The sequence below is a fragment of the Anomaloglossus baeobatrachus genome, chromosome 5, assembly GCF_048569485.1.
Source record: "Anomaloglossus baeobatrachus isolate aAnoBae1 chromosome 5, aAnoBae1.hap1, whole genome shotgun sequence".
Lineage (NCBI taxonomy): Eukaryota > Metazoa > Chordata > Amphibia > Anura > Aromobatidae > Anomaloglossus > Anomaloglossus baeobatrachus.
In genome coordinates this window covers 390321846-390346277 of record NC_134357.1, presented here as the reverse complement: position 1 = coordinate 390346277, position 24432 = coordinate 390321846, and the positions used below count along the sequence as shown (strand labels likewise).

Genomic DNA, 24432 nt, shown 5'->3' with positions numbered 1-24432 from the left:
TTCTAATAGGGTACGTACCCACATTCCAGGCACGCTGCATTCTGGACGCAGAGTGTCTTGTCTTGCGAAGATACGAGAACGTAGTGTTCGTTCCCACAATCGGGATTCTGGGAGCAGCAGATTTTGCTGTGTTCTCCCGCCGAGGACAATCACATCTTCGCAGCATAAACTGACATGTTGTGTCTTAGGCTACTTTCACACATCCGTCTTGAGCTCTGCGGCTCAATCCGGCTGTGCAAGCTATGCAACGGATGCGGCGAAAACACCGCATCCTTTGCATAAGTTTTTCCTTTGCGGCCAGTCCGGTTTTTGCCGCTTGCGGCATGCTACTGAGCATGCGCAGTGGCAAAAAACGCATGCGGCGGCCGGATGCGGTTATTGCCGCATCGCGCCGCATCCGGCCGCCATAGGCATGCATTGAAAGATGCGCCGCATCGGACGAATGCGGCGCGATGCGGTTTTTTTTGCCGCACGAAAAAAACGTGCCAGGCAACGTTCCATCCGGCCGCCGCATCGGCTAAATCTGCCGAATGCGGCAAAAAACGGATGGAACGCAAGGCCATGCGGCAAAATGCGGCACTAATTAAAGTCTATGCAGGAAAATCGCAACCGGCAGCAAAAAAAAAAACGGTTGCGATTTTCCTGCAAAGTGCCGGATTGTGCCGCATAGCAAAAACCGGAGGTGTGAAAGCAGCCTCAGAAAGCCATGCCACAGGTCAATTTACTCTGCGGAAAAAAGAAGCACAGTGGGCAAGGGATTTCTATAAATTCCATCCACTGTGCTTGTACCGTATAACGCTGCTATTTCTGATCGTGGACGCGGGCACTAACTGTACTCATGAAGTACACATCTTTATATCAGGACTATACAGTAATCCCAACATCAGCTTTTTAAAGTACACCAGACTCGTCAGTTCAGATGATACTACAATTTCCCTTGGGATCAATTAAGTGTATTGTACTTAATAGATCATTTTAATCATGAATGCAGTGTACATAGTGAAATCTAGTGATAGATCCACTATAAAGGTGCATTTAGGCAAACTGTGCAGCAGCATTAAATGACCAACGATCAGCAAATTGTTTACATTGGCAGACCACTTTTCAGGTGAGCTCTGAACAATCTGTGATTGCTCCTTCAGTGTGTATACACTACCATTGTTATCAGCAGTGCATGTTCTGCTTACACAGGATGATGTAGTGCCAAAAAAATGAGCTTTTTTGCAAATCAGAATATCACTTCAAGCAAAGAATGAGCATTTTGCTAATTTGTCTGGTATTGGCAGCATGTTAAGACTGCATAATTATCAAAATAAGCTTTCTTACAGGGAATTTGTCAGCAGGTTTTTGCTATAAAAGTTGAAGACAGCATGCTGTAAGGGTTAAGACAGAGAGTTCGGGCATGCCTGTGTTGTCACAGTCCGATCTTTTGTTTATATGCTATGTTTGTTTTAGCAGCTAGACCCTTATCATTGCTGTGGCTAGCTGGTTTTTGCCATGTTGTCCTGCATACTCCCTCCTCTGATTGACACCTCACTGTCAATGTATAATTTCTATAGAGTGCCTGCTGTGGGCAGGGGCAGCTCTGTGGACTCTGCTACATGACTAAACCTAAAAATGCACATTGTGTCAGAATGGCTGCACACAGTAATATAAGTGATAGCTTGTTGGATTCAGAATCTCTTTGCCTACATCATGCTGCTCTCAGATGAAGTAGCAAAAACCTGCTGACAGATTCCCTTTAAGAATACTTATCCACAGTATAGATTGGACTCTTGTTTCCCCCTTGATGTGACTCACTGATGAGAAGAGAAAGTAGACAGAAAAAAGTTTTCTACGAAGTTCGCTTATTTTAAGTAGTGTTCTTGTTTGAGCAAATAAATTATTATTTTTTCTTAAGAAAAATGTATGCAAATATTTAATATACATTGTGTATCAATTCATCATGGTTTTTAAGCTATCTGCGTGCAGTCATTAATGGGAACTTTCATTGTTTGCTTCCAGACCATTGCTGGACAACTGATCACTATGGTGCATGGCTGGCTGTAACAGCTCTGATAACTTGAGATTGATCAATTGATCTAGATATATGAACAATTGGGGATCCCATTCCATGACAACTAGGAGAGATCTTGAAGGCCTTACACAGGGCATTATACACAGTATATATTACAAAATTGTATTTTTTCGGTATTATAAATAACATTGTATTCTTGCTAGTAAAGCCAATGAGCACTATCTTTGGTAAATAAAATAAATCCAAGAAAGTCAAATGTTTTATAGTGAGGAAGACTAGAACAAAGCCCTTTATTCCGGGTACTGAGGCCTCCTGCTACATAGGGGCTGTGTTACAGCGAGCCTACTCATCTGCATTCACGGCCTTCAAGTGACTCATGAGCTTCAGATCACATATTCCTCAGATGTTGGGGTGTAGATGGTTTCAGGACTTGCTTTGTTTTTATGACTGACTTGTCAGATGAATACACAAGACTTCTGATAAGCCCAGGAGGAGCGGAGGATTCACAACTTATAGGACAGAACTAAATGATGAGAACAACTTTAGAATTGTTGTGAAACTACAACTCCCAGCATGCCTTTACAGCCCCAAGCCATAGTTTAGAGATCTGGAATAAAAAAACAACAATTTTACACCTAATCTGTAGCTAAATTGAAAAAAAATAGATGTTTATGTGAAATGGGGGAAAATTGGTGACATGAGACGTAAATCATTACTTGTGATTCTCTGTGCCTATGGTCAGCATGAGACATGACACTGGGCTCATTTTAAGGCATACCCTTTTTTGCTAGTGTCGAGGGCGGAGGGGACGCGCTCGCCACGCTCGGGTCCGGGGCTTCTGCTGCTGCTGCTCGGTGGCTCGAGTGGTGGACCGGACCCGGGGACTCGAGCAGCGCTCCTCACCCGTGAGTGAAAAGGAGGGGTATGTTTAGGGAGATTGTTCGTGACGCCACCCACGGGTCGTGGTGAAGATGGGCACCACCGCTGCTGGTAACGGGGATCCCGGGAGAGATGGTAGGGTGCAGCTGAGATGTTGTCCCCTCCGTGGGCAGGGGTTGGTGATCCCTGGTTGGTGATGGTGGAGACGGGGAGGCCAGATGGCTGGGGTGCAGGGACTGCGCGGCGCGGTGCCGGACGGCACTGGTGTACTCACTCAGACAATCATTGACAGAGTCTCTGGTAAACCAAAACGGCCGGATGGGGGGGTCCCGCAGCCGGCTGCAGTGTTGTTTTTGTGCTCTCCCCGTACGGCTGATGGTGGCTGTCTTTCCCTGCACCTTTGAAAATGTTCTTGACTCCTGTGGTTGCCCACCGGTAGTCCGCTCCCCGGCGCATAGGTGCCGTAGGAGCCCGTTTTGCCCGCAGGCGCTGGCCCTTGGATCTCTAGCCTGTGACGGTGGCTGTATATCCTCTCTGGGTGGACGGTTGCCTTCAATCAGGACTTGGTAGTTTGGAAACCCCTGGGGTTCCTGTCACATTCGGATTTGACTATTGACGGCGGCTCCAAGCCTGGTCGGGGTCCGATGGCCCTGCCTGTGTGCTTAGCTTCACTCCGTTCCCCGGTCCGGTGCCGACGCCCGACCCCGGTCCTTACGGCTCTGCGGAGTTCCACTAACTCCTGCAGACGGCCACCACCGTCTGCCAACCTTGCTGTTAGTGTCTGGGCTCCAACCCAGACACCCAAGTGTTCACTCCTCTCACTTTCACCTCCAAGACTGAACTGTCACTTTTCCTGCCTCCAGGCCTGTGAACTCCTCGGTAGGTGGGGCCAACCACCTGGCTCCGCCCCACCTGGTGTGGACATCAGACTCTGGAGGGAGGCAACAAGGGTTTTGTGTTTGGCTGCTGTAACTGCCTAGGGTGGGGGTGTGTATGTTGGTATGTTTGTGACTACCTGGCTAGTCCAAGACGTCACACTAGTACATGCTTTTTTGTGGAGAAAATAATATTCAATGTAAGTGCACCAGCATCATTAGGTCTTAGTGATCAATTAGGGGCTGCATAAGACATGACATAGTTACATAGCTTGAAAAAAGACCTAGGTCCATCTAGTTCAACCTTCCTCCACCAATTTTATATTTTGTCACTATGATGCTGGTTGAAATATGGGCTTACTGTAAAGTGGTATTCACATCGACAAGATCCTATCCCAATATGTAGTAGGTGTAATAATTACAGTCATATGAAAAAGTTTGGGCATCCCTATTAATGTTAACCTTTTTTCTTTATAACAATTTGGGATTTTGCAACAGCTATTTCAGTTTCATATGTCTAATCAATGATGGACTCAGTAATATTTCTGAATTGAAATGAGGTTTATTGTACTAACAGAAAATGTGCAATCTGCATTTAAACTAAATTTGACAGGTGCCACACAGCCCCAAAGCATGATGGAACCTCCACCAAATTTTACTGTGGGTAGCAAGTGCTTTTCTTGGAATGCCGTGTTTTTTTGCCTCCATGCATAACGCCTTTTTGTATGACCAAACAACTCAATCTTTGTTTCATCAGTCCATAGGACCTTCTTCCAAAATGTAACTGGCTCATCCAAATGTGCTTTTGCATACCTCAGGTGACTCTGTTTGTGGCGTGCTTGCAGAAACGGCTTTTTTCGCATCACTCTCCCATACAGCATCTCCTTGTGCAACGTGCGCTGTATTGTTGACCTATGCACATTGACACCATCTGCAGTAAGATGAAGCTGCAGGTCTTTGGAGGTGGTCTGTGGATTGTCCTTGACTGTTCTCACCATTCTTCTCTGCCTTTCTGATATTTTTCTTGGCCTGACACTTCTGGGCTTAACAAGAACTGTACCTGTGTTCTTCTATTTCCTTACTATGTTCCTCACAGTGGAAACTGACAGTTTAAATCTCTGAGACAACTTTTTGTATCCTTCCCCTGAACAACTATGTTGAATAATCTTTGTTTTCAGATCATTTGAGAGTTGTTTTGAGGAGCCCATGATGCCACTCTTCATAGGAGATTCAAATAGGAGAACAACTTGCAAGTGGCCACCTTAAATACCTTTCCTCATGATTGGATACACCTGCCTATGAAGTTCAAAGCTCAATGAGGTTACAAAACCAATTTAGTGATTTAGTAAGTCAGTAAAAAGTAGTTAGGAGTGTTCAAATCAAGAAATTGATAAGGGTGCCCATACTTTTGCACCGGTCAAATTTTGTTTAAATGTGGATTGCACATTTTCTGTTAGTACAATAAACCTCATTTCAATCCAGAAATATTACTCAGTCCATCAGTTATTAGATATATGAAACTGAAATAGCTGTTGAAAAAACCCAAATTGTTATAAAGAAAAAAGGTTAACATTAATAGGGGTGCCCAAACTTTTTCATATGACTGTATATTTGTAAATAACTCTAATTAGAAATGTAGTATAGTTCTCCTGATATAGCCACGTCTCTCACCTCATGTGCAGGGCAATGCAGCTTATGTATCTATGGTTAGGACTACAAGCAACTAACTGTCACTTTATGAGTGAACGTAACCATGGATACCTAAGCTAAAATGCCTGCACATGAGGTTAGAGACATTGCTGTATCAGGAGAATTATATTACATTTCTAATTGGCGATATTTGCTAATATTATTATTATTATTGCACCTACTACATATTGGGATAAGATCTTGGAGATGGGACTACCCCTTTAAAGGCTACTTTACACACTGCGATATCGGTCCCGATATCGCTAGTGTGGGTACCCGCCCCCATCTGTTGCGCGACACGGGCATATCGCTGCCCGTGCCGCACAACATCGCCCAGAGCCGTCATGCTTACCTGTCCGGCGACGTCGCTGTGACCGGCGAACCGCCTCCTTTCTAAGTAAGTACTGTGTACTACAGAGCATAAATAATTTAAAACATCCAATAAATGTGGCACAAGGTATGTACAAGAGCAGCAGGTATCCTGCACCTGTCCCATTCTAAGGGTACACTCACACGAGCATATGACTCAGACGAGTGCAATGTGAGAAAATCTCGCATTGCACTCGGACCAATGTTATTTAATGAAGGAAAGCAGATGGTCAGCTTTTTTCTCATCCAGATTCTGGATGAGAAAAAAGTCGCAGCATGCTGCGATTGTCAGCAAGAGACATGTCACCCGCACCCATACAAGTCTATGGGTGCGATTGAAACATCGGACTGCACTCGGATGACATCCGAGTGCATTGTAATAATCACATCAGCTGACAATGAAGGAGATGGGGAGATGAATCCCTCCCTCTCCTCCGCAGCGCCCTCCCTATCCTCCGCAGCTGTGACGTGATTGCAGGATCAGATCACAGTTGCATGACACTCGGCTCATGCTCGCAGCAGAGCTTGAGCCGAGGGTCATTAGCATATCGCATCTGATGCACTCTCATTGGATGCCATACGATTGTGTGACTCCAGCCTAATGAGTAGGATAGGAGCCCGATACCTGCTGACAGCTCATATCGCCTGGCAGGTACCAGTAGATCATGGTTCCCAATGCAGAAGTATGTGGACTCGGAATACCGCTTTAGGGCTTATTCACACCTCAGAATTTGGTCAGTATTTTTGCATCAGTGTTTTTAAGTTTTTTTAAGCCAAAACCAGAAGTGGGACTTCCAGAGAAAAACTATAATTGAAATATTGACACCTGATCTGTGTTTTGGGGACACTCCTGATTTTGGTATACAAATACTGATGAAAAACTGATGAAAAATACGGATGTGTGAATAAAGCCTATCAGAAATCTTTAAAGTTAAGACTTATTTTTTTAATGACTTTTGAAATCAGGATTGAGTTGTCATCAACCAGATATGTCGTCTGGATTTCTCACTTGTCCTGACTAGAAACCAACATGAATCACTCACATGTCAGAAATCAATATGAAATCTACTGCACATCATTCACATTGGAAATGTAACCAGAACATTTCCAGAACACTACAGAAACGTGTCCTGAACTTCAGTCACACCGTGATCACCTAAAACCTTGGTTATATGTCTGGTCAGATGCTTCTATCTTTCAGCCATGTGCACTTAACAATTTTCATTAAATATGTTCATATCTAGCAATGGAATATTCCCATGGCAACCATTGTTTTTGATCTAGTAAAGGATTTATGGCAGATCCATCGGATATGGATGAACAATTTTCTGCCAATTTGCTCAGCATTTTCCATATCGCCTGTAGACTTAAAGGGAACGATCGGTACATTTCTACATATGGAAGTTGTGGTTTGGCTGCATAACCTCTTGTGCCCTTCAAAAAAATGTTACTTTTTTTCAGAAATCCAATGTGCTAGTCATGAGACATCTGAGGAAAAAGCCATATACAAATCAGACTGAAAGAGCAATGGGGGCTTATCGATGCGCTTAGACTGCTTATTCCAAGTGCAAGTGTGGCGCCCCAGCATCTGGTTGCCACAACAGTGTTGCCCCTCCAAAGGGTTAATGCTAAGCCTGGAGGTAATTGGGGAAGTCTATTGGCCAGTAAGTACCAACATTCAACACCGTTTCTCCCTCAGGCCAGCAGAGGGAGCTCTAAACCTGGAGTTCCAGGGAGCACTTCCTTAAGGCCTGACCTGAGGGAGGAGTTAGGTAGTCTGTGAGGGATGTTCAAGGAGAGAGGAGATGAGTAGTACGGTCTTGTGAGCTGGGATTTGGAGCTAGGTGAGCTCGACCCAGGAAAGCAGGAGCCGTAGCGAGGTACGTAGAGAAGACGCTAGAGGAGGACGGGTCAGAACCTGTTCGCCTCAGAAGAGCACGCAACAAACATCGGACGTCGGAGTCTGTGGTTGCCAGGGTGTAAAACCCTTCCCCAGTAGCCGAATCCGAAGGGCAGGAGAGCTGCAGGTCTCCTGGCCCCATAAAGAACCCGAAGGTCCAGCTGCATCACAGGGGCCCGGTGTGGACTCCAGCAGAGAAGCACCAGAGAGGGCCTGTGCAGCCTACCACACGGGAAAAGGGATGTACCACAAGTCCCAGCAGCAAGAGGGCCACTGCTAAACCAAGATTGCAGGGTCCTGTAGAAACAGAAAAGAGCAGGGAGTAGGCCTCATTACTCGACTGGCCAAAGAGATCACCCCAGGTACTTCCAGGCCGACCGGATCGCCCTTACCACCTGTGACGGTCTCGCAGGACTAATCTGTTGCAAGTAAAAGAAAAGAAGGTAAAGAGACTGTTGTTTGTGTCGGTTCTTTACACTACCTGATTGGCCCTGCACCATTGCATAGACTCTCATAAGCACCAACGGTTGCCCCGGGGTACCGCTCCACCTGTGGGGAGCAGAACCATCGCAGCTGCCATTACATCAGCCCCGGAGGCCCTATCCAGCAGCGGCGGCTCCATAGCCGCAATCCACAGGTGGCGTCACGAATATATTTCCATAAACTTTACTATTAATCATCACTTCCACTACCGCCACTTTAGTTGACCCCGCCAGGGTCACGGAGCGGGGCCTGCCACCGCTGACTACCCCCGGAATAGTCCGGCCCGGCACCGGGTGTCCCAGAGCCCTGGGGTGGGCGAGTCACAATAACATGAACACCAAGCATTTCCAGCCTGATTTGTGTGTATAGACTAGGTTTCTCATGACTGGTACATTAGCTCTTTTTCCCCAAAAAGTTATTATTTTTATAGGGGTGACAAGCATCTACACAAAGATACCAATAACTCCATATGTAAGAACGTGCTTACAGGTTCTCTTTAAGTGGCAAGAACCATCCACGCGCACTGCCACTTCTCTGTTCAGTCAGGTGCAGGATGCAGCCACTAGAAGCAATCTTGCCTGTAGGAATAGTGGTTAGGCGACCCTTGTCCCTGTGAGAGGTGGAAGTCCAAAAAGTACCTGCAAGTCTTAGTATATTTTCTATGCTAGTCATCCATCTTTCTATATTATACCACCCATAAATGTCACCTATTATTTTTTAATTTAAATGGATTGTTCACTCTTGGGTACAATTTTTTTTTTAACTGAAAGGGATTGTCCACTACTTGAACATTCTCATTTTATTCAATATGCTTCCCAAGTATTAAAATAAAATAATAATACTTATACTCAATCCGGTGCCGAAGTTCGTGTGACAATATAATCGAGGATTAGTGGCAGCTGTGAGCTGTTAGTAACCCCTTATTATCCCAATTTGCATCGCACCAGGGCAATCATGATGAGCAGGGTAAAGTCCGGAATTGTCACATCTAATGGATGCGACAACCAGGGGCGTCTGAAGGTTGCTATGTTTAGGCTGGGAGGTCCAATAACCCTAGGCCTCCCCAGCCACAGAATACCAGCTCCCAGCTGTCGGCTTTATAATGGCTGTGTATCAAAATTGGTGGGACCACATGCTATTTTTTAAAATTATTTATATAAATAATTTAAAAAAAAAAAAGCTTTATGCAGTTCCTCTTATTTTGATACACAACCAAGATAAGCAAGCGCACGGCTGGTGGCTGCAGCCTGTAGCCGCATGCTTTATCTGTGATGGATATCATAATATGGGGGGACACGACGCCAATTTATTTATCTATTATTACATTAATCTGGATGCAGACACAGTGCCTCTGATTGGTTGCAGTTAGGCACGCTGTCACACAGGCTGGGGTCGCTGTCTGATTACAACCAATCAGAGACACTGGGACTGTCGGTAGGCGGGGAGAGTAGAGTGAGTGGCCTGGAAGCAGTTACAGCTTTTATATTTGATTTTCTTTTTTATTACTCAGGTGGCCAGACCCGGATCTTTACCCTGAGTCCCTGAGAACTCCGATCCCGGGAGCAGTGCTCGGGTTCTTTTGAACGTGTACGGATCCGGACTTTTACAGTTCGGATCCACCCATCATTAGTCCTGGTGTCTTCCCATTGGCTTGTATTATAAAGTATAGAGCATTTTCATATTGGAAAAAGCCTGAAGAATTGTCAGTTCACCTCTGTTAATCGCATGGCATTTTTGGAACCTAAAGTAGTTTAAAAATGCTCAAAAGCCTGAAGATATGAACAGCAAGTTGTTTTCACATAGATTTCATACTTTTCACCGTTTTCTGAGCGCTTTTTAAGGCCTGCGCCACACATCCGTGCCTCCGGCACGTGTTTGTCATTTTTTACACGTACCGGCGGCACGGAGACACGTTAAGCAATGCTACCCTATTGTAGCAGGCACACACACGTAAAACCACATGGAATGTGTGTCCGTGTGCGTTTGTACGTGTGTGCGTTTTTGAAAGCGCTGACATGTCCGTTTTTTCACCGGCAGCACGGGTGTTACACGGCCCGCACCCGTACCACACGGGTGTAGTGTGGATGCGGTCCCGTGTGACACGCGCCGGAGAAAACACACATGTCATTGAAAAAAAAAAAAAACATTAACTCACCTTCTCCAGCCCTCCTGTCTCTGCCGCTGCTGCCTCTTGCTGCCGACCGCCGCTCATTAATCTCATTGAATATTCACTTCACTGCCTGGCAGCAGCAGCAGCGGGGAGACGGCAGGGCTGGAGACCGAAGATCAGCACCACGGACAGCAGCGCGGACAGCAGGGAGGACCAGGTGAGTATAATAATTACCGATTCTACGTGTGCTATTGCGGATAGCACACGTAGAACACACGTGTCACGCACGTACCAGAGACACGTACTTACCTGCAGGCAACACGCAGGGAAAATACGTGTCTCTCGGCACGTGCGTGAATTTCACGTGAGTGTGGCAGAGGCCTAAGGCAGCTTTTTGGAGCAGACTAGCCTGTATGTCATGTGTATATACCTTAAAGGTGTTGTCAGGGGCTTTTTTATTTTTATTATAATTGATCTAAGAATTACCCAGCAGGTAGTTACTAAACACTTGCCTGTTCTGCCCGGCGCAGATCTCTGCTGGCACCAATTGGTCACAGATCGCTCCTTTCAGCGATTCTGTTGCTTCATATCAACAGAGCAGCAGTTTCTCTTCCACTCTGTAGTTTGCAGTTCTTTTATGTCATTTTCTGGGCACCTTTCAACGACTTATGAATAATGACCACATCAAAGTTGAATGTGCACAGAAACAAAAAGCCTGTAAAAATCAATGTTGCAAAAAATGCAATGAAACACAATTGTAAACATTATTTGTAGCCCCAAATACATGAATTTAAGTAAAAAGAAATAAAAAAAAACTAAGATGGGCAAACTCTATAATACCCATTGAAAATGCTGGTCTTTATGTGCCAAGCATACAAGATGTAGCTATAAGGGTTAAAGAAATGTCTGTGACACTTGCCTAAAGTCCCCTTGGCCACATAAGAAGACACTAGAACAATAAATGGCACATAGGAAGTGCAGGCCTTATTGCAGATTTCGCATTGGGACCCTAAGCATTCCCCAAAAATAGTGCATGAATCATGAGCTACACAATTATAAATATGTCCTTAGCTCTTGTCTGTCACATTATTAACAATATCAATTATTTATTAACCAGTTCACTACTGAATGCAATAATCCATAAAAGATTAACTAAGAACCAACCATATGTGCATCTATATATTATAATCCAATATTTCTTGTAGTTTTGGCCTCTGCATATTTTCCTTTCATCTCCCTCCCTTATCTTGCTCTCATCCGCTTATCTTTTGCTGTATTGCCTCTTCCCCTCCTTCCCTCCCTCTTTCAATTTTTCTCCTGTTCTTCCCCCCCACAGGCCCGGTGACAGAGTTATGGTGATGGATGACTCAAACGAGGATTGGTGGAAGGTGAGAAATCGAGATTTTATGGTCTCAGCAGGTAGAACGAGGAGAGAGATGCGGTAAACAAGCGAAAATAGAGTGAAGAAAGCCAGGTCTTCCATTGTCTCAGAACTATAAGACGTGTCAGAAATAAGTGATAGTAAGGTGTAAAACAACTGGGATGGACAGAAATATATAAGAATGATAAAAATGAAGACTACATGGCTAGCAGAGAGAGGAAATGGTATTACGTACATCATCCTTACATTTGTGAAGGGATGTAATTATTCATGAGTGACCCCTCCACCCACAATTCCTCCGCATTGGCAGCCTTATTCTACACAAGTTATTGTCAGAGCATCCAGGCCCTCCTCTGTGTGTGGGCAGGCGATTGAGGTCACACTGTGATAAACACAGAGGGAGATCACAGAGGCTTGCATAAAGAGAATATGGAGAATACAAAGGGAAGAAACACGAAAAGTGATAATACACATTAAAGAGAGCTTTATTCATCTTAAAGATAGACACTAGAAAATATCTTTCCAACACCATCTTTGGCGCTTACTGTACCCCCAGCAGCTCTGGATCCTTACACCTTAGATCTGTGACAGACGGCTCACAGGTAATTTTCCAGCATTTAGCTCTTCTGGTCTATATGAGAGATTAAACACCACTCCAGTATCTGTTTTTCACTGCTGTAGTGGTGCCTGACCCTATTATTATACTCACAGCATTTTCTGGTTCTGCGGAACCACTGATTTCCGGCCAGTGAGAAGTTGCGAGATGATCGTGACCACAACTTCTCACTGGCCTGAAGTCAGAGGTTACATTGTAAGTTCTCATTGCAAGTCTAGACTTGTATTGAAGAGTGGCCTACAGCGAGCTCCATGAAACACTGGAGCGATCTAGTAGGTCACAAACTGTCAGATATCGACGAGAGTGACAGCGATAGAAGGTGAAGATGCCAGAGAGCAAGTATAAGACGAGGGGCTGGGAACGTAGATTAGAAGCACTCGTCGAGGGATAAAATAAATAAGAAAGGCTAGAGTGATGCTTTAACTTTCCCCAAAGTCACATTAAGTTTAAAATAAAAATAAAAATTGGACAGTGAATGGCCACTTTTAGGGTATGTGCACACGTCATCTTTTTCAAGCAGGTGAAACCACCGATTTTTTTCTTGAGGAAAAAATGTAGGTAACTTTGTTGTTTTTATCCTCAGGCATCTTTTTTTAGCACTCCCTTGTGTCACCTACACATCAAAATCTTCTCAAGAATTCAACCTTTTCTTACCTTTGACTCTGCAAAGACACTTATTTACTGTTGTTCTTAATCATTCTCGTCTGGGCTACTGCAACTCTCTAATCGGTCTGCTTCTCACTAAATTCTCCCCTCTCCAATCCATCCAGAATGCAGCGGCCATGATTATATTCCTCTCCAACCACTACACTGACGCCTCTGCTCTGTGCCAGTCATTGCACTGGTTGCCCATTCACTACAGAATACAAAACTTGTTACTCTCACCCTCAAAGCTCTCCACAGTTTTTCACCAGCCTACATCTCCACCCTCATCTCTATCACCCTACCTGTGTCCTCCGTTTTGCTAATGACCTAACACTAACATCCTCAATAATCTGCCACTTCCTAAGTGTTTTTTCAATGGTTTTCGCCATAAGAGTTTTTTGTTTATTTTTTTAGTGTTTTACAGCATTTTTGTGATTTTTTTTTTTACTGTCATTTTCCATTAATTTTTTTTTCATATCCATTCAACAATCAAGAAACTACTAGGTTTTTCAAGCACAAACGCTGCCAAAACACTTGAAAAGACGTCCAGGCATCTTTGAGCCTTATAATTTACTTCTATTATAAAGTATACCTTCTTCACCTTGGAAAATGTCTGAAGAACAGTCAGTTCACTTCTATTAGCCGCTTCAGATTTCCAAAGACATCAACCAGGTAAAAGATGCTCAAAAGCCTCAACATATACACAGCAAGTCATTTTTACATAGAAATGCATATGTTCTTTCTTTTGAGCATTTATTTAGTGATCTTTCAGGCAGTTTTTGGAGCGGAATACCTCTGCAAAAGATGTCATGTACACATACCGTTGAGAGCTTGGTGGTTAGACATGCAGAGAATGCATTATGGACTGAATATTGAAGGGAACCTGTCACCATTTTTTTCAGTATTGAATCAAAAGTCTCACCTTCTGCAGTTCCTTTGCTGCATTCTATGAAGGTGCATCTTGTTCCTGGATCCCCTTGTAGACCCCAAAAATAACTTTATAAAATCTGACCGCCACGTATGCGTATGACCTGTTCTGGTTGGATGGGCGTGCTCTTTTTCGGCTCCTGTCCCCCCTCCTGCCGCTGTTTGCCGTCCTCCTTTGATGACTGACGCGTCTGAAGTCTCCGTCATCATCCACATACTGGGCTGAATGTCGCACCTGCACAGTCATTCACGGCTCATGCAGGCAAACTTTGCTCTGCCCCATTGCGGGCAGAGCCAAAAACATAGGTGCGCTTGCGCAAGCCCGTGGGCTCGCTCACAAGTTCAGGTCTGCGCAGAGAGCTCACGGGCTCGCACAAGCGCACCTATGTTTTCGGCTCTACGTGAGCCGGGAATAACCGCAGACAGTGACAGAAAAATGTAAAATAAAAAGTATACAATGTTATATTTTTTTCTGCCCTATCATTAACTGTTGCTAAAAAGAATGCCAATGCTGCTCAGTGCACTGAATAATTTGACAGTGGCATTTGGGGTAGGGGGGGTTTAGGGAATTTTGTACATTCATAAAATTCAGTGTCTTGGAGCAACCCTACTAATGCCTCCGTCCCTCCCTACACAACTGATCAGAACTGTCTCTTCAGGCTATATTGTAATTGTATATGTCTTCAATATTATATAAACTCTTACAAGTTGTTTAGCTCTCCCATGAATTTATCTAAAATTTAGATTACATGATGACCTTTACTTTCAGGGGAAATGTTGTGACAGGACTGGCTTTTTTCCTGCAAATTTTGTTCAGCGTGTACGGCTGGGGGAAACCGTATGGAGGAGCACACAGACATTCCAAGGCGTGAAAGAGCAGGGGCAACTGAGTTTGAAAGAAGGACAGGTAAGTCACTTCCCCTATAGTCATAAAGATTATGAAGCTGTCAGTTTAGGCCATTGGACTAGTGGTCAGGCTGCGACCTCCAATTTTAAAATTTTAATACAGATGCCTCAATATGTCTTCATAATGACCATCTAAATAAGGCCTATTCCAGGGGTGTACAACGTTTTTTTGGTCCAAGGGTCATATTGTCATACTGAACCAACCAGAAGGGCCACCAAAAAAAAATCAAACGGGTACTTACATGAATACATCACCAGAACCACAATCAAACACCAAGAGAAGAAGAATGGGTATGATTGCTGTGCTGCCATAGTCAGAGAAACATCCAGGAGTAGGTCAATAGTGATTTATTTCTACGCGTTTCAGAGAGAACCCTCTCGTTCCCCAGGAAAGTCACATAATGATATGTGATATGTCCTGAGGAAGGAGGGGGTTCTTTCTGAAACGCATAGAAATAAATCACTATTGACCTACTCCTGGATGTTTCTCTGACTACGGCAGCGCGGCAATCATACCCATTCTTTTTCTCCTGATGTTCGCTGTTACATTTGTGGGGCTGCTGCAGCCATCATTTTGGTTATTTCCAGTTGGTTGTGACTCACACAACCTGCCAAGGTGAGCATTTTCAACATTTTTTTAATCATCTTTCTTAGATAACACCCCAGATTGCGCTTTTTTTCCTCCAGCTCACTGCATTCGGATCCACAATCAGTAATCATCAGAACCAAGTTTTCAGTATGTGGGAATAATGTAAAGAGTTTCTGCTTAAAAAAAAATCAGTGTGAACACCCCAAATCTTACATTGAGTTTTCAGTGTGCAAAATAAGTATAAAATCAACCAAATAATCCTCATAATCTCAAACCTAAGGTGCAGCGCCAGAACCACCATCAGTACATGAGTGCAGGACCAAAACCACTGTCAGTACATGGATGAAGCACGAAAACATTTGTCAGTACATGAATGCAGCGCCAAAACCACCCTTGCTACTTGAATACAGCACCAGAACCACTGTCAGTACATGAATGCAGCACCAAAACCGCCATTGGTACATGAATGTAGCACCAGAAGCACTGTCAGTACATGAATGCAGCACCAGAATCACCGTCAGTACATGAAAGCAGCATCAGAACCACCATTGGTACATGAATGCAGCACCAAAACCACCAGAATCACACTTTTCCATACTGTTCTTCCACATAAACAAAAAAGTCCCTACAATCTTTGGCTACAAAAGGTACTTACCATCCTCTCTTTGGCACTGATGATGACAGCAGGAAAGTGACGGTGGCAGCAGAGTAATTGTGGCAGCAAGTGTTAGTCTCTTCAGTACATGAAAGCTGCACCAAGTTTACCACAGGGATCAATTACAATGTCAGATCAGCCCCCTGTACACTTGCACTGCATAAACTTCACAACTAATATGTACCTAAAAAAGCACTTCCACTAAGTTTATTAAATGTGTATATGTGCATGTACAGTGGTGTGATTGTATTGATATACTCACCTACCTCTGCTCTCTTTGGTGTATAGCATCATTTTTCTCTGTTTCTAAGTGACATCACTGCAATTGCAGCTGTCCAGCTCACTCTGTGCTCTATACCTGAGCTGGAAGTCTCTTTTGCAGTGAAAGCCTATGGAGCCTCGTTATAAGCCTCGTTCTGATGAAACATTGATTTATATTGCAAGAGTCACTTTTGGGTCACGTAGCGCACAGCACAACCCAGTGGAGTCTGGAGACTGGTGACGTCACTGAGAAGAAGAGCAGAACACCAGAGTGAGCAGAGGTCACACTACACTACATGCACATATGCAAATTTAATGAATAAAAAACTTAGGAGTGCTATTTTTAATAGTGGTAAGGTTGTTACGACCGGGACATTTTTGAGATGGACAGCGACAACTTGGAAGTTGTAAAGAACTTCAACCTTCTCGGATCAATGATCACTCAAGATACAGCGTCAACATTGGAAGTCAATAGGAGAATAGCTAATGGCAAATCAACAATGAAGTCACTGAACAAGGTCCTCAAATCGAGGAACATTTCACTGGTGACGAAGACATAGTCTGGTCTTTTTTGTGGTAACATATGAATTCGAAATCTGGACAATAAAGAAACAAGACAGAAGAATCAATGCCTTCGAAATGTGATGCTGGAGAAGGATATTATCAATACCATGGATGGCAAAAAGAACAAACAAATCAAGTTTGGAACAAATCAAACCAGACATGTCATTCAAAGCAAGGATCATCAAGCTATGACTTCCCTAGTTTGGACACATCATACAAAGAGAACAATCATTGGGGAAGGACATCATGGTCAGAAGAATAGAAAGAGCGAAGAGGAAGACCAGCAATCCGATGGCTTGAAACAAGCAAGAAAACTGCGGAGAAAACCCTTGTGGACCTATCTAGCCTTGCACAAGATGAATCTTCCTACAGGGCATTCATTCATCAAGTCGTTATGGCTCGAGATCGAGCTGAAGGCAATTAAAAAAAAAAAAAGGTTGTCACCAGCCAGACTTACTGCTCCATACTGTGCCCCCACTTCTCCATGATCCCCTAACACTCCTACTTCTCCATACTGTCCCCACACACTCCCACTTCTATATACTGTCCCTCTGTTTCTCCATATTATACTCTACTCCCCCACATCTCCATACTGTGCTCCCTCACTTTTCTATACTATGCTCCTTATCCATATTGTCCATCCACCCCCATGATGCTCTCACTATTTTTCCCCACTGTCCCACAATGTGCACTCCCAGCAACACTACATGTACAAACTGTTCAGTGACTGTCTCCACCATAGAGGTAGAGTTGCCCGCCGTGTCATTCTCCACCTCTGCGGCACGTCGATGACTGTAGCAGAGTGATGAGGTCAGCAGTGTTCTGACCTCATCACATGTGATGTTTGGTCAATACAAAGAACTGGCACATTAATTATTCCTTTCAAAGACCTTACAAAGGACTAGGGGGCACTCACTGCAAGTGGAAGAAAGGCGATTCTGGCAGCTAAATAGAGCAGTCAGACTGGAGAGGTAGTAATGACAGATTTAAATAGCATTTAAAAAAGGGCTGGATGCTTTTCTCACAACAAATTGTATTGTAGGTTATAAATAATATAGTGATAGAAATGTATAATCGGAGAAAGGTTGAACTCTAAGGACCTGTGTCTTTTTACAACCTATATGATTATGTAACTATTCGTACCTCTTGGCTTTGTCTTTTTCACCTCAAAACAGCTTTAGGTGCAGAGTTGGTATGAATTGATTCACACATCCCTTTCCATTGGCCACGAGAGTGGTCTTTTGCAGGCAGAACTGCCTCTCACCTGCCATCATCTCCACTCTTCTTTTGATTAGCTGGAATTGACATCAGAGTTGAGGCATGATGCATGTTTGATGGCGCTCCAAGCCAACTAACCAAAAGAAGAGTCCTGGTAAGAGGCAATTCTCCTGTGCCACCGCAATAGACTAAGGCCGGCGTTACACGGAACGATCTATCGTGCGATCGCACGAGTGATCGTACCCGCCCCCGTCATTTGTGCGTAACGGGCAATTAGTTGCCCGTGGCGCACAAAGTCGTTTACCCCCGTCACAAGCACTTACCTCCCGGACGACCTCCCTGTGGGCAGCGAACATTCTCTTCCTGAAGGGGGAGGGACGTTCGGCGTCACAGCGACGTCACACAGCAGCCGCCCAATAGAAGCGGAGGGGCAGAGATGAGCGGGATGTAATGTCGCGGGCGGAGGAGGGGACCCCGCGCTATCCCACTGCTCGGGTCCGGCTGCCGCTGCGGCTGCTACGGCCTGCTGCTGCTGCTCGGTGGCTCAAGCGATGGGCCGGATCCCGGGGACTCGAGCGGCGCTCCTCGCCCGTGAGTGAAAGGGGGTTTTTGGGTGCGGGAATTGTTTATTGTCCGTGACGCCACCCATGGTTGTGGTGATTTGTTGACACCACCGCTGCTCTGTATGGGGATCCCGGGAGGGATGGTATGGAGCAGCCAGTTGTTGTGTTGCCCCTCCGTGGGTAGGGGTTGGTGATCTCGGGGCCCAGTGATGAGGTGGGAGATGCAGGGCTTGGTGGGCGCAGGGACGCGGGGGCAGCGCTGTGCCTTGCGGCACTGTGGTACTCACTCAGCCTGAGACGATGACACAGTTCTTGGTAAAACACACGGCTGGAAAGACGGTTCCCACGGACGGCTGCACTTGCTTTCCCCAGTAGGTGACGGTGACGGTCCCTTTTTCCTGCACCTAAGATGATGATGGTTGCGATGGGTTCCCACCGGTAACCCGCTCCCCAGCTTGGATATGGGCCGGAGGAGCCCTACTTTGCCCGCAGGCGCTAGCCCTGAGAAACTGGTGCTCTGGCGGTGGCGGTGTTTCTCTGTTATGGTTGGACGGTTGCCTTCAATCGGGACTTGGTTGTTAGGAGACAGACGTCCCCTTCACTGACGGATTTGGCAAATTATGGCGACTCCTAGCCTTGCCGGGATCCGAAAGGCCCCTGCCCTGGTGCTGACTGTTCTTCGTATACTGCTCCAGACCGCCGGGCCACCACCCGTCCGCGGTCCTTCCAGCAACTTCCGAGCAGTCCCCCTGCAGACTATCACCGCCGTCTGCTGACCTTGCTGTCACTGTCCGGGGCACACACCCGGACCAACTTCAGGCTCTCTTACTGTCACTTTTACTCCTTTTCTCAAGCTCCTCTACCACTTCCTTCTACTTCCTCCTCCTAAACTCACTCTGTTCTGCCTGGTTCTTCCTGCCTCCAGGGCTGTGTACTCCTCGGTGGGCGGAGCCAACCGCCTGGCCCACCCCCTGGTGTGAACATCAGCCCCTGGAGGAAGGCAACAAGGATTTTGGTAGCCTAGGTGTTCCTAACTGGGGTTTAGGTTGTGGTGGTGTTGTGACCTGTGACCCCTGGCTTGCCCAGGGCGTCACAGTAACATCCCGCCCACCTCTTTCCTTCCGCATTGCCTGCGGGATGCAGGTAAGCTGTGTTCGTCGTTCCCGGGGTGTCACACGGAGCGATGTGTGCTGCCTCGGGAACGATGAACAAACGGCGTGCTGAAGGAGGAACGACATTTTGAAAATGAGCGACATTTCAACGAACAACGATAAGGTGAGTATTTTTGCTCGTTAACACACGCTCGTAGCTGTCACACGCTACGATATCTCTAGCGATGCCGGATGTGCGTCACTAACGACGTGACCCCCGACGACATATCGCCGTGTGACGCCGGCATAATGTTGTGGCCAATGGACTATGCTTCACTTCAGCTCCATTTACGTGTATTTTTATATTTTTATTTCCACAGATTTGTGTGGGAGTTGGAAAAGCAGAAGCTGAAGGTCTCATTAAAGTGTCAAGTGGAAAAAAGAGAGGCCTGGTACCTCCTGACTGTCTGGTGGAGGTTTGAGAGGCAATACCAGCTTTAGCACAGAGACATATTGCACCTTGAGAGCGACTGAGCTACAAAAATAATGGTTATCTTGTGCAAAAGCAATAAGGCCTTCAAGGGGGCTCTGATGCTACTAAGTGGCATGGTAACATTCAGATGACCCTACTTCTCCTAGGAACCGTGGCAGTGACATCTTATTGCAGAACCTATAAATGCTGCATTAAGCCTTTTTTGCTCTATATCTCTCTCGATATATATAACTTCAAGTATATAAATGCGTATTTTGCAATATGTCCACCAGGTATCTGTGACATCATCACTCAGGGCCATCTCTTCAGGGAAAGTCTCTTAGTGACCTCATACCAGGGTTGAGATGTCATCAGCATCAGCTCTTGGTTTACCCAACCTTGCTAGTCTGCTGCAGGAGGCTCTCCCTCCCAACACAAAGCACTTGAGGAGTAGGGTAATTGTCACAGTCACCTCCAGTCACATTTCTCCTTTCTTTAGAAGTAAGCGGTAGTAAATACATCAATATTTATATACCTCTTTAACAGAAGTGTCAGAAGAGTGTGCGAAAGAGAGATCATAGAATGCACATTCAGCAGGAATGATGCAAGTCGCTCTTTTAATGACATGCCGTGTGCATTTTTAATAGAAGACATATGAAATATTCATCTGACATGTCTGTCGCTAAAACTGTAATCTAATACCGATAGAACAAGCAAAGTTCAGATATATAAGAGGAGGAAGGCGTAGTGTGCCAGGGTGGGCATCCAAATTATTTATGGAGAATGGGAGGTAGCGGTGTATGTTGGCGGTCTGGATGCAGAATACAGAGACTATGGCTTGTATGTATATTTATTGGGGGAGGGTGGGTGTGATTGTTTCCGTAAAGAGTTAGCTTTTTTGCATAGACTGATGGAATTTGGGGGCAGTTATCTACAAATAGACTTAGTGCTAAAATGTGAGGTTTCTAAAGACCGCAGTATCCTATCAATGGCTGTTAGATGTATAGCATGCAACCACATTTTAAAAAGTAGCTTTCTAGAGGGAAAACTATTCACATAACAATGTAAGCGATTTTTTTGAATGAGCAAGAAAACCGTGAGTCACAACAATAGAACAGAGTATACCGAGAGCATAGTGCCCGAGATAGAACTGTGCCCACCAGCACCCATTCTCATTCTCCGTCTCCATTGCTCATCCTCTCATTATATCTGTATATACTTGTATATATATATAAATGTGTGTGTACGTTCGCCCCCACATCCAGCCTTCAGGTTATTCATTGTCCTATGCTCTGCCTGTACCATATCTGTCCCACGCAGAGCCAAATACCACAAGACCCTCTGGCAACTCCAGCACTTCTGTCATTACCCTTTCAGTGCTGATCAGAGGATCAAGTACTGGTGTAAATATATATAATATATGTGTTATTGTATGTTGTTAATAAGGTGTCAGAGGAATGAAATCCCATCATTGATGTACTGGCCCTTTTCAGCTTTTCCTTTATTTTGTGTTATTGCTGTGTCAGCTTTAAGATCCAATGAATAATTCATTTTCTTCCGTGGCTATATCAGTCACCTTCAAAGCTTCCTACCATCTCTATGCACCTTTAATTTATACTCTATATCCAGTTGTGTCCTTCAGTCATTCTCTCCCTCTTATCTCTCACTTCTTTTTATTCTGTAGGTTTATTTGCATTTTTGAATAATTGTTTTTCCTTTTTTTTATTCTATGCCTGGTCTGGTGTCATGATAGCATTATAACACCATCTGCTCAGTTTCTGATTTCTGCACGTCTTCCTATTTCTTCTTATCCTTCAATCCCTCTTCTCATATCTTAGTCCATCTTTTTCAATCTCCTTCAGTCACCAATCTTCAATAAATATTCTTTCTTGAAACTGGTTGTCCTTGATTGGTAAGACAGTGCCACATCTGTCCACGGGTTGGGTCTGGTATTGGACCTCAGCTGCATTCAAGTAAGATTCAATATCACTCCCAATCTGTGGACCCTTGTGATCTTGTTTTTGAAAGAAAGCCCTGTTTTTCTAATCCTAGACATCTCTTCAAGACTATTCCCAAATTTCAGATGCATTTCCTCCTTACTTCCACTTATTTCAATCCAAAAGGAACTGTGTCTATTGATCTGCTCTGATGTCGAAGGATTAGCATGCGGTTTTAAAAATGGCTGTTTATTGAGTCAACATGTTTCGAAGTCTCCGACTTCTTCATCAGGGCTATTGGACTTGCACTGCTCCTCTATAGTCAATGCTATGTCCCCCACTAGTCAGATGCTTGGCTGCAGCAATCACTGTATGTCCGGTTCCTGTTTGGGTTCATCAACCAATTAAAGCTTTAAAACTGCATACTCATACTTAGGCGGCAGTGCAGATCAATCGATGCAGTTCCCTTTGGATTTATACTCTATCTTGTGGAGCCATGTTACTGCAGCAGCCATCTCATGTCAAGTGTTCTACTGCAAGGTGAGCACATATGATAAAATGATTTCTTGCATACCCGGGTAGGACCCATTGCGCTTTCTCTTTTTAGCTCTACTTCCACTTATTAGCATTCCTTAAAGGGAACCTGTCAGGTGCAATATGCACCCAGAACCACGAGAAGTTGTGAGTGCATATTGCTAATCTCTGCCTAACCGTCCTTGTATACACTAGCATAGATAAAGAGATCTTTAGAAAACCTATTTCTAAAGATCACATATGATATGCTAATGAGGCCAGAGACTAGTCGTGGGGGCATTACTTGCCCTGGCTAGTCGGCCCCCTTAGCATTTTAACACGCCCCTGTGGGTGTGCTAACATGCCAATGAATGCGCAGCTTCAGAGGATGGTCGCGGTCACCTCTCTATCGCGTCCACGGCCTGTATTTCGGCTAAGTACACATGATCCCGGACTTTCGGTCATGCACACTATGAAGCTGGGTGTACTTTTAACTAACCCATGTAATGTGCATGAACGAAAGTCCAGGATCATGCGCGCTGAGCCGAAATCCAGGCCTCGGACGCGATGGCAGCAGAGAGGTGAGCGCGACCATGCTTCTGACGCTGTGCATTCATTAGCATGTTAGCACACCCCTATGCTAATGGGGCCAATTAGCCAGGGGAAGTAACGCCCTTGCAACTACTCGCTGGCCTCATTAGCATATTATAAAGGAACTTTAGAAATACTTTTTCCTAAAGATCTCTTTATCTATGCTAGTGTATACAGGGATGGTTAGGCAGGGATCAGCAATATGCACCCAGAACTGCTCGTGGTGCTGGGTGAATATTGCACCTGACAGGTTCACTTTAAGTCATATATGTAATATTAACTCCCAGTTACAAAATACTGTTCACATGCAATTTACCCACATTCTTTCCTGCTTCCCTGCATATGTTCAGGCACCTAGTGTGTGATAGGGATGCAACCCCCCCAGTGCCCAACTGTGCCGTTGCCCCAGGTAATGCACTCCATACAATCACACATGCCACGCACCTCAAAATCCCGCACTGTATTCAATGTATGATTTCCTGCCTGCCCGAAACAGAACTATTCTTCATCAGGGGAAAATATTTAGTTTACTGTCCTAATCTTTTATCTCAACACCCCACTCAATGCACCAGCACCTCAGGCAAATGACCCACTAGCCCTCCTTTAGCTATGTCCCTGGATCCTATGGCACAGAGCCAGTAAAGCTTTCACAGCTTATCCTGGCCCTGATCCACATTTTGTCCCCTAAATGTGAATTTACTCCTTATGTAACCAGATCTGTAAAAGGTCAATCGTTTCCTCCAATGTATCTTAACATTAACAGGAGCCATGCCTTTCTAAATGTGGCACCAAAACATCTGAGGGTACTAGGTAGTGCCATAGCCAGACTCCACCTCACTCCACCCCATAGCCTGATAGGATCATATTAAACACGTCTTAGTCATTTCCTTTTCTAAATAAATCTCCTCCCCTATTTCTTCTCTCATCAATCTTAAACCAAAGCTCCATGTCCACATTGTGACACTTCCTCCATACTTATCGCCATCTTCTGTTTGATCCTTACTCTCCTTTACCCACCTCTTTATTTTGCCCTTTTTTCTGCGCTATCAAATCATAAGACAGATTTACTCCCCAAACCTACAACTCTGCTCTTCTGCTCCATCCTCTCCCATCTGCATTAACCCCTTATGTCTTCCTTTTTAGTTCTTCTGTGCATCCTTTCGTCCTGATTTCTATCCTCC

General features: G+C 44.9%; 1 protein-coding gene across 1 annotated transcript in view; it reads left to right on the top strand.

Annotated features, from left to right (window-relative positions):
* Positions 1 to 22796, top strand: part of STAC2 (SH3 and cysteine rich domain 2) — a 116728-nt gene extending 93932 nt beyond the window's left edge. Inside the window, exons 9-11 of the mRNA XM_075350120.1 lie at positions 11659 to 11710; positions 14661 to 14798; positions 20119 to 22796. Of these exons, the coding sequence (XP_075206235.1) occupies positions 11659 to 11710; positions 14661 to 14798; positions 20119 to 20220 (292 nt within the window). The 3' untranslated portion in view covers positions 20221 to 22796. The remainder of the gene's footprint in view (positions 1 to 11658; positions 11711 to 14660; positions 14799 to 20118) is intronic.
* Positions 22797 to 24432: the final 1636 nt, after the last annotated feature.